The 12,520-nt window shown below is 45.8% G+C and overlaps 1 protein-coding gene across 1 annotated transcript in view; it reads left to right on the top strand.

The window, feature by feature from the left end:
* Window positions 1–809: 809 nt before the first annotated feature.
* DNAJC7 (DnaJ heat shock protein family (Hsp40) member C7) overlaps window positions 810–12,520 on the top strand; it is a 31,806-nt gene continuing 20,095 nt past the window's right edge. The window contains exon 1 of the mRNA XM_081837966.1: window positions 810–1,079. Coding sequence (XP_081694092.1) covers window positions 952–1,079 — 128 coding nt within the window. The 5' untranslated portion in view covers window positions 810–951. The remainder of the gene's footprint in view (window positions 1,080–12,520) is intronic.

Genomic DNA, 12,520 nt, shown 5'->3' with positions numbered 1-12,520 from the left:
AGTGGACCAGATGTTGGAAATGAGGACTATAGGAAAGTTATCACTGTCATATCCTTCTGGTGTGTTTCTCAGGGTGATTGAATATATTTATATAAAATGTTAGTTATGTACTTCTACAGAGGTTTTTTTTCTTTAAAGTGATGAATCCAGCCGAGTTTAACAAAGCTCCTTCCTAAGGAAGCATAAATAAGGACTGAGGGAACCCAATCTCAGCAACGAGCCCCCGTAAGTACAGGCCAGCCTCAGGTTTTGTTTTTTTCTTGTTTAAATTGTTCTTTTATTGATTTTGTAAAATTCAAAATAAGAAATAAAAATATTTGCACAGACTTACAAACTTGGTTGCATGTGAACATACAGCAATAAAGCAAAACAGTTGCAACAATTATCATTTTTTACTTGTGGACTGACATGAGAGAGAACGAATGCCAGAGCATCATATTATGATGTACAACAACTTGTTAATAATAATAATTATTATTATTATTATTATTAATAATAATAATAATAATAATACGCAACCCATCTGGTTGGGTTGCCCCAGCCACTCTGGGCGTCTCCCAACACGCATAAAAACATAATAAAACGTCAAACATTAAAAATTTCCGGATACAGATCAGATTTGGATTGGTGAGCACGCGCAAATAATAATTATCCATCTTTTTGAGTCGCTTTTATGCTTATTCCTCTCACGGGTTGAGGGGGCTCCTCCCGCCACACAGAAAAAAAAGGAGGAGCCGGGGTTCCCTCTTGGCGGATTCCGATCCTTCCTCTCCTTGTTCAGCCAAGCCGGAAGTGGGCGTTCTACCCGCCACGACTCGTTCTCCGGAAGTGGACGTGTGAGCTTCCGTTCCCGTCCTCCTTTCGCTCTCGCTCTCCCGCTCTCTCTCTCTCTCCCTTTTCTCTCCCTTCCCGGCTCGCCGGCCGTTGATCGCCTGCAACAAGGAAGCCAAGATGGCGGCGGCGGGAGGAGGCGAGTGCGACGTGATCATGACGCCCGCGGCGGCGAACCTGGTGGCGCCTTCTCACCCTGAGGGGCCGGCGATGTTGAGCGACGAGGACGAGGACGCGGGGACGCGCAGGTAAGAGCCTCCGCCCGAGGGCCCCCTCCAGGCACACTCCCCACACGGGGGGGGGGGGAGACCCATGGAGGGGGAGGGGCTGCCTCGGTGTGCGGGTGGGGGAGGGGAGAAGGCGGCGAGGGGCGGGGCCTGCACTGCAGGTGAGGGGGGGAGTAAGTGGGGGTTGGGGGGGCGCGCGAGAGAGAGGTGCATTGTCGTCAGCTGTGCCCCCAAAGGACCGTAGGATAAAGCCAATTAATTGTGTGCGTTCCCTGAAGGTGTCGCTGGACTACAACTCCCATCATCCCTTAGATGGCCAGGGGGGTGATGGGAGCTGTAGTCCATCAAGATCCCGGGGGGGGGTGGCCAAGGTTGAGAGAGGCTGGACTGTGTGGTCCCGTGGGCTGCTTCTGAAATGCCAGGTGCTGGGAGGGTGAGTTATGGGAGGGGGGCTACCCCTCAAGAGTCTGCCTTGCAAGGAGAAGGTCCCCGGTTCAGTCCCCGCCGGCAGCTCCAGGTTGGGCTGGGGAGAGGCTTCCTGGGCTGAAACCCCAGAGAGATGCTGCCAACCAGTGTAGGCAGTACTGAGCAAAATGGGCCAGCGGTTCTGACTTGGTATAAGGCAGCTTACTATGTTCCTAGAAGGTTCCTCCTTCAATTCTCCACTTATTAGGCTTTGTCAAAGCCTCTTAACTGCATACCGTTAGGAGTAACATGTTGTGCAAGAGGAGTCCTTGGTCCCATACAGTAAAGTGGTACAGTGGTACCTCAGGTTACATATGCTTCAGGTTGCATGCGCTTCAGGTTACAGACTCCGCTAACCCAGAAATATTACCTCAGGTTAAGAACTTTGCTTCAGGATGAGAACAGAAATCGTGCTCCGGCGGTGAGGCAGCAGCAGGAGGCCCCATTAGCTAAGGTGGTGCTTCAGGTTCAGAACAGTTTCAGGTTAAGAACAGACCTCCAGAACGAATTAAGTCCTTAACCCGAGGTACCACTGTATTTGAGGTTTTAAAGTGTGTATGTGTGAGGGCTTAACAGTAGGATTTAGTCCTCAAAAGAGCCCAAGGCTCGGCCCAGGAGTCTTCATCCTCTTTTGAGCCTGACGTGTGCGCTTAAGGCAGAGTTCAATGGGCCTTGTTCCCTAATGCTGCAGTTCTAAGTGTATTTAGGATTGCGTTATTATTTATCAGAGTCCTTGAAGTGCTTCACATACCTTCACAAGCCAGGGATCCTTGGCATATGACCCAGTATTGCTGTAGTGTAACTGTATTTGTTTGGTTCTTTTTTATTTGTTTAATTTATGTCCCACCTTTCCACAAAATGGTGCTCAAGGCAGCTAACGGTGCTCATAGTGGGTAAAAGTTTTAGAAGTGTTGGGGTTAGGGATTGTGGCAGCATACACATCATATGCTTAAAACACATACACACCGCTGCAGCTGTAAAGAATCCAGGGGTCTGAAAGGTGGTGGGAATTGTAGTTCTGTTAGGGGGTGACTACAGCTCCTAGGATTCTTTGGGAGAAGTCATGTGCTTTTGACAGTGTGATGAGTGCAGCACGTGGTACCCTCTTGGGTTGGGGATCGATCAAAGCTGTTCTTCCAGTGGGAAGTTGACATACAACTTCTATAAATGGAGATGAACACCATATTGGTGATTCTGGTTGGTTTGTATTAGTTCACTCATTGCAGAGGACTAATTGGGGTTCCAGTATAAAATATTTGGTGGGACACTGCATTTCCCCATCTTGTTGATAAAAGTTGCAAGTCTGGTGTTAAGTGGAAGCACTCAATTGTTTCACAAAAGTGGCTAGAAATCTGCTTCAGTAGAAATGAGGGTTTAACCTTCCACTCATTCCTCACTTATAAGCCTGGTTGGATTACAGCCAGGTCTATTCTTTGGGGAGAAAAATAAATATTTTAAACTTATCTTGTGGCTCAGTCAGTCACTAGTCCAGAGGTGTATTGTGAAAACCGATTGCCCTTGAGTTGTGGTTTGCGGAGAGTTTTGGATAACAATTCAAGAACTTGTGATTTGTTCTCTGTGAGGGAATGGCTAGATCTCACACTTTGCATCAGGTCCAGGAAACCTTTGGCCCTCCAGATTTCGCTGGGTTACAACTCTCGCCACACCTGGCCTTTGGCTGTGTTTGTAGGGGTGATGGGAGTTGTCATTCAGCAACATCTGGATGGTCAAAAGCTCCCATGTTCAATCCCTGGTATCTCCCAAGTAAGACTGATGGGGGTAGTATGTATCTGAAATGCTGGACAGCAACTGCCTTTCAGTGTAAAGTAGATAAGAATGAGCTACATAGACTAGTCATCTGATTAAGTATAGTAGCAACTTCCAGGGTAACTACTGGAGCGGTGACCTTGTCTGACCGAATGAGCAGGGAGATGTGACAGAAGGGGGGGAAATCCTTTTCTGGCTGCCTAACTTAACTGAATGAGATTTTTGTGGGGAAAGGAAATGGCACGTGTTTCTTTGGACTTTTTTCCTGCCCTACGGTCTTGGGGTGTGTCACAGTTATTACAGTAATGAGAGATAGGGAACGGTTAATTTAGCTGTCCTGCTCCCAGTTTGACTCACAGCACTTGTGATTAACCATTTTGCAAAAGGTAAACAATGTGGTTTTTCCTTAAGGGAGTCTGGTAAAATGGGTTAGACTCGAGTGAGAAAGAGTGATGTGCCCTTGGTGAGCTCATGGCTTAGGTGGGGTTTGAATGTTAGCTTCCCATAGGCAAAGCCAAGGCTGATTCTCCAAAAGTAGCAGCAGCTACTAAACCACCCCCACCCCAGTCACAAGGAGTACCATATGGTCTCTTGTTACCCACACACAGGTCCAGAGGAGATGTCTGGAAGCAATGGGCTGTCTTCAAAGAAGTTGTCCTCTCCCTGTGCGCGCACACTCCCCCCCCCCAACCACACACCCAACTTTGGAGATTTGCAGGGCATAGGGATAGAAGAGGGTGAAGAAGTCCCATCCGTTGTGCAGGTGGAAGTTCATGTGCTAACAGAACAACTTTGTTAGATGCTACCCAATGGCTCTGCCCTTAAACTTTCTAACAGTTAACTTTGGCATACCAGGGCATGAGGTCACTGTTTTGATAAAAGAAAGGAGACAAAAACTTTCTTCCTACCCGCTTTAAACTACCCCTGGTACTGTTGTTGTGTGAATTTTTAAATGGTATAATAGGGGGTGCTCTGTGGTTGCTTGGAAGCTTATTAGGGGTTTCTTTAATGAGAAGAGTATTAACTGCAGAAAACACCAAACTGTTTCCCTGTCATTACTGGTCTCTTCCTTTATGTGCAGATGCAAGACAGTATTTAACAATACTGTACTCCTTTTTAAACAAAGCAAAACTGTCACCAAGTAGACCTTGCCAGTGCCCTACATGTGCTAACTGCTTCCCCAAATGCATCCCCCAATCTTGTTCTTCAGCAGGTAACTCAATATAGAAAGGGTTCTCTGAAACTTGAAAGCCACAGCAGTACAACATGGCTTGGGTGATCCTGGTTACAGCCGCAAAAGGTGATATTATGAATGGCTGAGAGTCACATTAGGTTACAGTGGTGCCCCACAAGACGAACGCCTCAGAAGACGGAAAACCCGCTAGACGAAAGGGTTTTCTGTTTTGGAGGTGCTTCGCAAAACGAATTTCCCTATGGGCTTGCTTTGCAAGACGAAAATGTATTGCGAGTTCCTGTGGGGGGGGTTCCCTTTCCCCCCCCCCTTTTCCTAAGCCCTAAGCCGCTTATCAGCTGATCCACTAAAAGCCGCTAAACCGCTAATAGCACTAATCCGCTAAGCTGTCAATGGGCTTGCTTCGCAAGACGAAAAGAACGCTATACGAAGAGCCTCACGGAATGGATTAATTTCGTCTTGCGAGGCACCACTGTATTAGTACCTCTGGAATTCCCTGCAAATGCTCATTGGAAAAGCCAATATTGTAAGCAAGTTCAAAAAAGGACAAGGTGGCAGGGCTTCTTTTGCACAATTTGGTAGGATGCTCAATATATCTAGCCTAACACCTGTTCCTAATAGTTGTGATTTAAACAGACTGGGGTTGGGAGCAGAGGTCTCTTCTTCAACATCCTGAGGCATCTAGCTATAAACCCTGTCCATGATCCAGCTGAGCTCTTCCTATTTTGATAAACACATTGGTTCCTGCTGTGATCCAGGCCTTTGCTCTCTTTGTGTTGTGTCATAGAATTATAGAGTTGGAAGGGACCCTGAGGCCAAGGATCATCTAGTCCAGCCCCCTTCAATGTAGGAATCTCAACTAAAGCATCCATGGCAGATGGCCATCCATCCTCTGCTAAAAACTTCCAAGGAAGGAGAGTCCCACTCCTCATGGGAGTCTATTCCACTATCAAATGTCTCGTTTCAGAAGTGTTTGGGTGTTATACTTTGAGAACTATGGGAGAAGAACAGAACCACTTTTAATCTAGCCAGCACTGTGGGATGCTGAAATGTTTGTGGAAGAGTGCAGAAGAGGGAGAGAAGTAACTTGGGGAAGCTGACTTATAGAGCATGTTATTGGCATCGCATCTTGGCAGAGATGGCCCAAGCAATAAATAGTCAGTGTCAAAGTTATAAAAATACACGGGAGTCAAAGAGATGACAAATATTGTCCATTGACCTTACTTCCAAGTCACCCTGCAGATGAAGTTCATCTGTTCACTGCAGAGCGTGGAACGGAAATAGCTTAGAAGTTACCCACTCATTATATTTTGCCCCTGGGTGGTGGCTCCAAGAAGGTCCTTGGAGTGTATATCAGAACTGTATCTAGAATAAGACTTATCTCTTGAGTAGTCTTTAGTCTGCAGCATGCCTTGGAGACTGGGGCAACTCCCCAAGAGACAGCATGCAAGTTGACAAGGAAGCTAGAAATGTGTTCATCACCATTCATGTGGAAATTTCCAGGCGTAACTTGGGACTCTGGAAAAACCTGGATGGTTATTTTTGTTTGCACAGGAGCACAGGAACAAGTGAGTTATGTTGCAGAAACACATTTGGACTCTGCTCATGAAGCCTGTCCCTATCCCTTATGACTTTCTCAGGGTCTTTTCACATGCTACAAGGAAAGGCATGCCTATTCTCTACATGGTGCCATAGCAACTCCATAGAAGGTGTGAAGGGAAAGTGTATGTCTGAAAGCACAGGGTGAGAGCACTGCCATGGATCCATGATTACTTGAGAAATACCATGGAAGCGTCCCTCTGCTATGTTATGAGGCCATGGCGTCTGGTATTCTGGAGCTCTTAACAAGAAGAGGAATAGCTATCAAGATTTGCTGTCAGTGTAGCTTTGTACAATGGTGCCTCGGTTCTCGCACAAAATCCATTCTGGAAGCTCGTTCGTCTTCCGAAATATTAGAAAACCGAGACATGGCTTCCCACTGGTTGCAAGAGCTTCTTGCATTCAGCAGACACTGCGTCTCACGTTCGGGTTCCAAAAAACATTTAAAAAATGGAAGAATTTACTTCTGGGTTTTTGGCGTTTGAGAACTGAAATGTACGATAATGGAGGCGTTCGGGAACCGAGATTCCGCTGTATACTTAAATGGTAAAGCACCATAACTATGAAGACGTAATGCCTATTTTCTTAAATACAGTAACCCAGCAGGTTACGTTCCAGGGATTGTGCCCATAGCCAAAATTGCTTCATTCAAAACCCATTGCGTTCAAAGGTGAGTGGGGTTGCCAGAGTCATTTCTGCCCCCTTCATTTTTATTTTTTGATTTGCCATGTATGAGCTTTAAGGCTTTCTTGACAGAAGAGAACTGTTCTTGTTCTCTGCTTTGAGAGTGCCCTATCCAAGAATTCTCTCTGGCCAGACCTATTTAGAGCACAAGGACTCAGCAGCTCCTTGAGTCTCTTATAGTTCCTGGATATTTGGCAGCTTACTAGTTTCCAGGAAAACGAAACCAAAGGCTGCTGAATTCCTAGGGAGGCAGTGCAGTGGTGTGCTGCAGGCAAAGTGATCTGTGGCACGACCTTAACAGGAAAGAGAATCTCAGTGGTGCGGTTTTGAGGTTGCAGTTTGTCAGCAGCAGCCTTCCCGGTCCCTTTCCTGCCCTGCCCATGTGTATACGAAAGAAATCTGCAGAATGAAGTGCAAGCCATGTGGCTCAGTGCCTGCTTTTTGAACACCTTGCTGGAGCAGGCAGACTACTGTTTTCCATGTTAAACACTAGAGGGCACCAGCGCACAGATGGATATTTTTTCTCATGCCACAATAACCTGCATTGTGTGTTGTTTGGCCTGTCATCATACAAGTCAGATCTGGATCAGGCACAAAAATCATCTCTGGGCAGGCCCTACCTTCGATCCCAGCCTCCCATATTTAATTTCCTCATTTTGCAATGATTCAATTTCCCTGCACCTTAGGTTGTATCTCCCTGTTCACGGAGTTCTGCAGGAAGAGAGAAACAGCCACTGCATGCCCGTGGTGCTTGCTAGATGCAAAAGGATAATTTTGTGAGCCACAGCCTGAAAGAAGAAAGGGGAAACTCTAAGGTAAATAGGATGTGTTAGGCCCCAGGCATGAAAAAACGCGAATCCCTATTATTGCTTCATGCCTGGTCTTAAGTTGAATTTTGTATGTGGAAAAACTGGTCAGACTTTTTCCTGTTTTCTCAGGAAACTCAACGCTTTCCATATAGATTTTTTGGCATGAGAACATATCCTGCACATCTGGTGCAGAATCCTAGCACATTGCAGAAAAATATGCAATACACTCTAGACCTCACACTTGGTTCATGCAGGTTTCCCCAGCCAAACCTGTTGCTCTGCTTTAACTGAAAGTGTGACCTGGAACATAATCTAGCATTCTCCTGCAGTTGCACATTGTAAGAAAGGATCAGTGGTGGGCAAGCTGTCCATCTTAGGAGCTTGGCCACCCTTAGTGATCTCATTGCCATCTGTAGAATGCCAGTTCTACACAGTTTGAAAGTCGCATATCTGGGACACCTAAAAACTGTGCTGAGGGAATGGCAGCTTACATAAATTGTCCTGCATATGCATATATTTTGCATATACTGCCTGATCTAGTCTGCTGAACTCAGCCTGACATAAAAACAAAAAACTCTGAGGCCCTGGGCAGTGGAAATACTGCTCACCCCTGACCTGAGATTGAACCAGGATGAGTATGTACTCATAAGGGAATTGTAGAATTGGAAAGGACCATAAGGGTCACTTAGTCCAGGGGTCAGCAAACTTACCACGCCTCGGGCCGGTGTCTCCAGCGCCGATTGCACGGAGGGCGGGGGAGCGCATGCCCATATGCGTGGGCACATGCTATTTCTGGCACACTTCCGGGTCAGAGAAGCACCAGAAATAGCTTGTGCGCATGTGCACAGGCCTCCTCTGACCTGGATGTGCACTGGAAATAACCCTTGCGCATGCGCACAAGCTATTTTCAGTGCTCTTCTGACCCGGAAATGGGCAGCCGCGCCGCACAGCGCTAGTAAGAGCGGGTGGCAGGGGTTGCCGCAGGCCGGATAAACGAGTCCCTTGGGCATTATCTGGCCCATGGACCTTAGTTTGGGGACCCCTGACTTAGTCCAACATCTACCGTGTGTGAATTCTTGCCCTACGTGGGGCTCAAACCCACAACCTTCATGCTCTGCCGACTGAGCTATTCTCACCATCTGTCTTCTTCAGTGGTATTTCTGTTTAGCGGGCATCTGAGAGTCTTTCCTCAGCCTTGATTGAGCCATTAACTAATGGAAACCATGGAAAACAGAGTGAGGATGTAATTCCGCCCACTTCCTTTTTTGATTTTTCAGGTCTTGCATTTTTTGCTGCTGCGTTTTCGAATTTCACCACAGCCTTGGGGACTAGGTACTGAATATTATTTTAATCGAAGCGGGACATCTCTCTTCTTGCAGGTGGAACCAGAAGCTGTGTGCATTTTTTCCAGCTTTTCTCTTAACAGTTGGATTCAGTTGCTTATCAGCTCTTTGTCCCTGAAATGGCCTGTTGTTGTTTTTTATCTTGGTTTGTTGTTCCATCTGGCTGCGAGGGGCCGAGTTTCACACCTGCTTTGGTACTGTGTAAGTGTACTGGTGTGTGGTACCCGAGAGGTATGGACATCTTAGTCCTTCCTGGCACAGCTGTGCAATGCCTAGGACCTTAGCAGTGGTGGGTGGTTCCTTTTTTTAGATGCTTATTGTAACTCTGTCCCCCACCCCCAGGGTTCACCAGAGAGGGACGCCAACTCGTCGCCCAACAAAGAGACCCATTCAGAGAACTGGATTGTATTTTTAGCCGAGCCAGATTCTTTCTCCAGCTTTAAAAGTAGCAAATGGGGGAACGCAGCCTACATCAGTGCGGGCCTTGCAGAATGACCTCATTCAGGCTTTGGCATCTGTTCGGAGCAGAAACAATCACTCATGATATCAGGAGATCAGAATTTCCCCCCTTGTTGTGGTAGTAGGAGTAGTTCGTAAACAAGTGCAGGGCTCACTTCTGAAATATATCTGATGTGTGTGTTCTCCACATTGATGAAACATGGTGGACCTCAGTAGCTGTAGTTTTGGTGTGTGAGCTGTGAGCTTCTGTTGATTTGTCTGCTTCGGATCCTTCAAAAAAGCCTAGTGCATTTTGCTGTTTCCCCCCCTGCTAAGCTTCCTTGGTGCAAAAGGCTGTATATTCTAGCAAAGCAACAGTGAAAGCTCTAATAGAGCAGTCAAAGCAAAACCCTCTTTGCAAGGACTTTTACTGTTTCTCAGAAGCTTACTGGAGATTTTTAATGAGAACATCAGTAACAACCTCCTAAAAAACAGCTTGCCTGCCATTATTGATCTCCCTTTGGAGATATGTATCCACAGGATATTTTAAGGAGCGTTCTAAGGCAAATATGTATAGGGCAGATTCACAGAGCCCCACATGCTTGGCCTAGGGCCCTGCATGAATTAATTATACATCCAGAACAGGACCCAGAATCCTGTTTAATAAAGTGGCATTAAGCCACAGTAGCCCATTTCATCAGACACAATGAGAAACTGGTTGATCTAAACCAGGATTTCACATTCCAAACCCAACAATCAACAGCATAAGCAAATATATATTAAGATACCATGCATCACCCTTTAATGCACAAATTAAATATGAGTTATTACAAAGCTATCTAATACTTCATTAATTAATAAACAAGAATGAAGGAGTTCAGAATCCGATTGGACTGTTCTAAGTGCAGACCACACAATAACCTTAAGAAGATGCTTAATCTAATATAATAAAACCAGTTCCCTTCTCTGAAGTTCCAACTATTTTCTTTTTGAGTAATTAACTTCCAGCCATTTAATACTTCTGTAATTTCCCCTCTCCTCCATTCCTGCAGTTGGCTTTATTACTTCTAATCATCCCCAAGGTTCCTTACCCAATCTTCTATATTACTGTGGACCCTCCGGATATGAACTTAATTCATCCTGGGGGTCTGTACTTACCCCAAAAAGTCCGTATCCAGAGGCGCCGCTCCTGCGCATATGCATGGCACGATAGAGTGCTTCTGCGCATGCACACACAGTGAAACCCGGAAGTATACACTTCCAGGATTGCCGTGTTCGCAGGTACCATTGTATCTTTCCATTCCCTAACATGAACAATTACAAAATTACAAAAATTTACATGGCCCAGGTCCAGTAAGGAGATTGTATTTGCTCTTTCACATAATTTAGCAAAGAAAATAACTATTTATTTGAGAACATCGGCAACTGTGACCCACTACCGCTTTTCCTTACTAAAGTCCCACAACAAATGGATAAAATCCCCTTTATCTCTATTGCCATGTCAACATTTGCCACCACCTGTTGTATTTGAAGAGTCTTCTACACAGCGGAATGATGAGCAGTACGTGCCACATACCTTACTTTACTTTATTTACACTTCAATGCTGAGAGATTACAAACATGCATCTTGCCTCTGCGAGAGCAGAGAAGCAACTCCTCTCCTCGGAAACACCGAGAGAACAGTGAAAAACAGGAAACCAGTGTACGTCACATCCAGTCTCCCATTCCCGTGGGAAACCCAACAGTACTCTGACTGTGGAATGCAAAACATTGTCCCGTGACAAGCATTTCGCTGCACAGTGAAGAAAGCAGAAACCAACACCACCATCCCCCAAAAAATCACCTTTAGGAACTTCCAAGGAGTCTGGTGGCACCAAAGGCCCATCTTAATACAGCATTTTTAATATAAATAGTAGCAACCGAGAAGGTGGCACCTTTACCAAACAGTAAATTCAACGATGCTTTACCACATATCCTGGTTCCATTTTTTTCCTATAGTGGCCACACTCATTGCCTTCTAATCCTAGTACAGTCATACCTCTTGCTGCATTTGCTTCATGCTGCAGGTTTTCGGGTTGCAAACGCGGCAAACCTGGAAATGCATACTTCCGGGTTTCGCCACATGCGCAGAAGCGTTCTGCGCGCTTCAGACATGTACAGAAGCGCCGCTCTAGTTGCGGACGTTTCGAGGTGCGAGCAGCACCCTGAAACGAATCATGTCCGCAACTAGAGATACCACTGTAGTATCTGTTAAATTCTAGAGAACATCTTTATTCTTTAGGAATACATTTCAAATTATGTATGTCCTCTAATGCATATCTCTCCCCTTTCTATTTAAATAAGCTTTTATCTGGATAAATGGGGAAAAGACTCAGCTGGCATGGCAGCTTCCATACTGCTTGTTCACATGTGGTGATCTGGGCCCAATCTTGATATAAATCTAACCTGCTGAACAAACCAGTTTTATTGTGGGGAAATGTCTGGGATATGAAGTGGGACCAGTCCATTAGTTATGACGTAGGAGCGTTGTTCTTGTTGTTGTTGTTTTAAAAGCACCTTCAAGAAAAGATAAGCACTTGCTGTTACTCCTTTGGCAGTCACCTGATTGGGTGTCCAGAATTTCAGGGTGTTTTTTTTTTTAAAAAAAGACCAACTGTAGTTCTTCATGTGCAGAAAGGTTTCAAGAGATGGTATCAGTATCTCTTTAAAAGAGGCTATGAACCCGAAAGCGGGGGAGAAGGTTTGAGTGGGTGGAGCAGGAAACACGTCTTGTGATTTCTACATTGTGGCAGTCGTCCATTTCTCTTGCCCTTGTACGTGCCCACCTGCAGTCCATAATGGGGGACATACTGCCGGCACAGGTTTACCATGTCACCTGCTATTTGTAAGAACTAGGCCTAAACCTCCTAATATTCCAACCAGACTCACTGGTCTGGTTCTGACAAAATAAGCTACAGTGAGCCTTGGACTCAAATCTGTTGCCCTCTCCTCTCCCATTTCGTGCCTGTGAGGAGGAGGTTGGAGCTTTTGCTCTTGACTTCAAACAAGCCACAGTTCCGTGTGACAGTCCAGACCTGACAAACTGGTTTGTTCTACATTCTTTTTAGTGAGAACAAGCCAGGGTCAGTCGTATGTTTCTTATCCAGGCTTGTTCTGAAACCATTT

The sequence above is a fragment of the Podarcis erhardii genome (genome assembly GCF_964252035.2).
Source record: "Podarcis erhardii genome assembly, chromosome: 13".
NCBI lineage: Eukaryota > Metazoa > Chordata > Lepidosauria > Squamata > Lacertidae > Podarcis > Podarcis erhardii.
The sequence above is the reverse complement of the archived record's forward strand: the minus strand, read 5'-3'. Positions and strand labels throughout refer to the sequence as shown.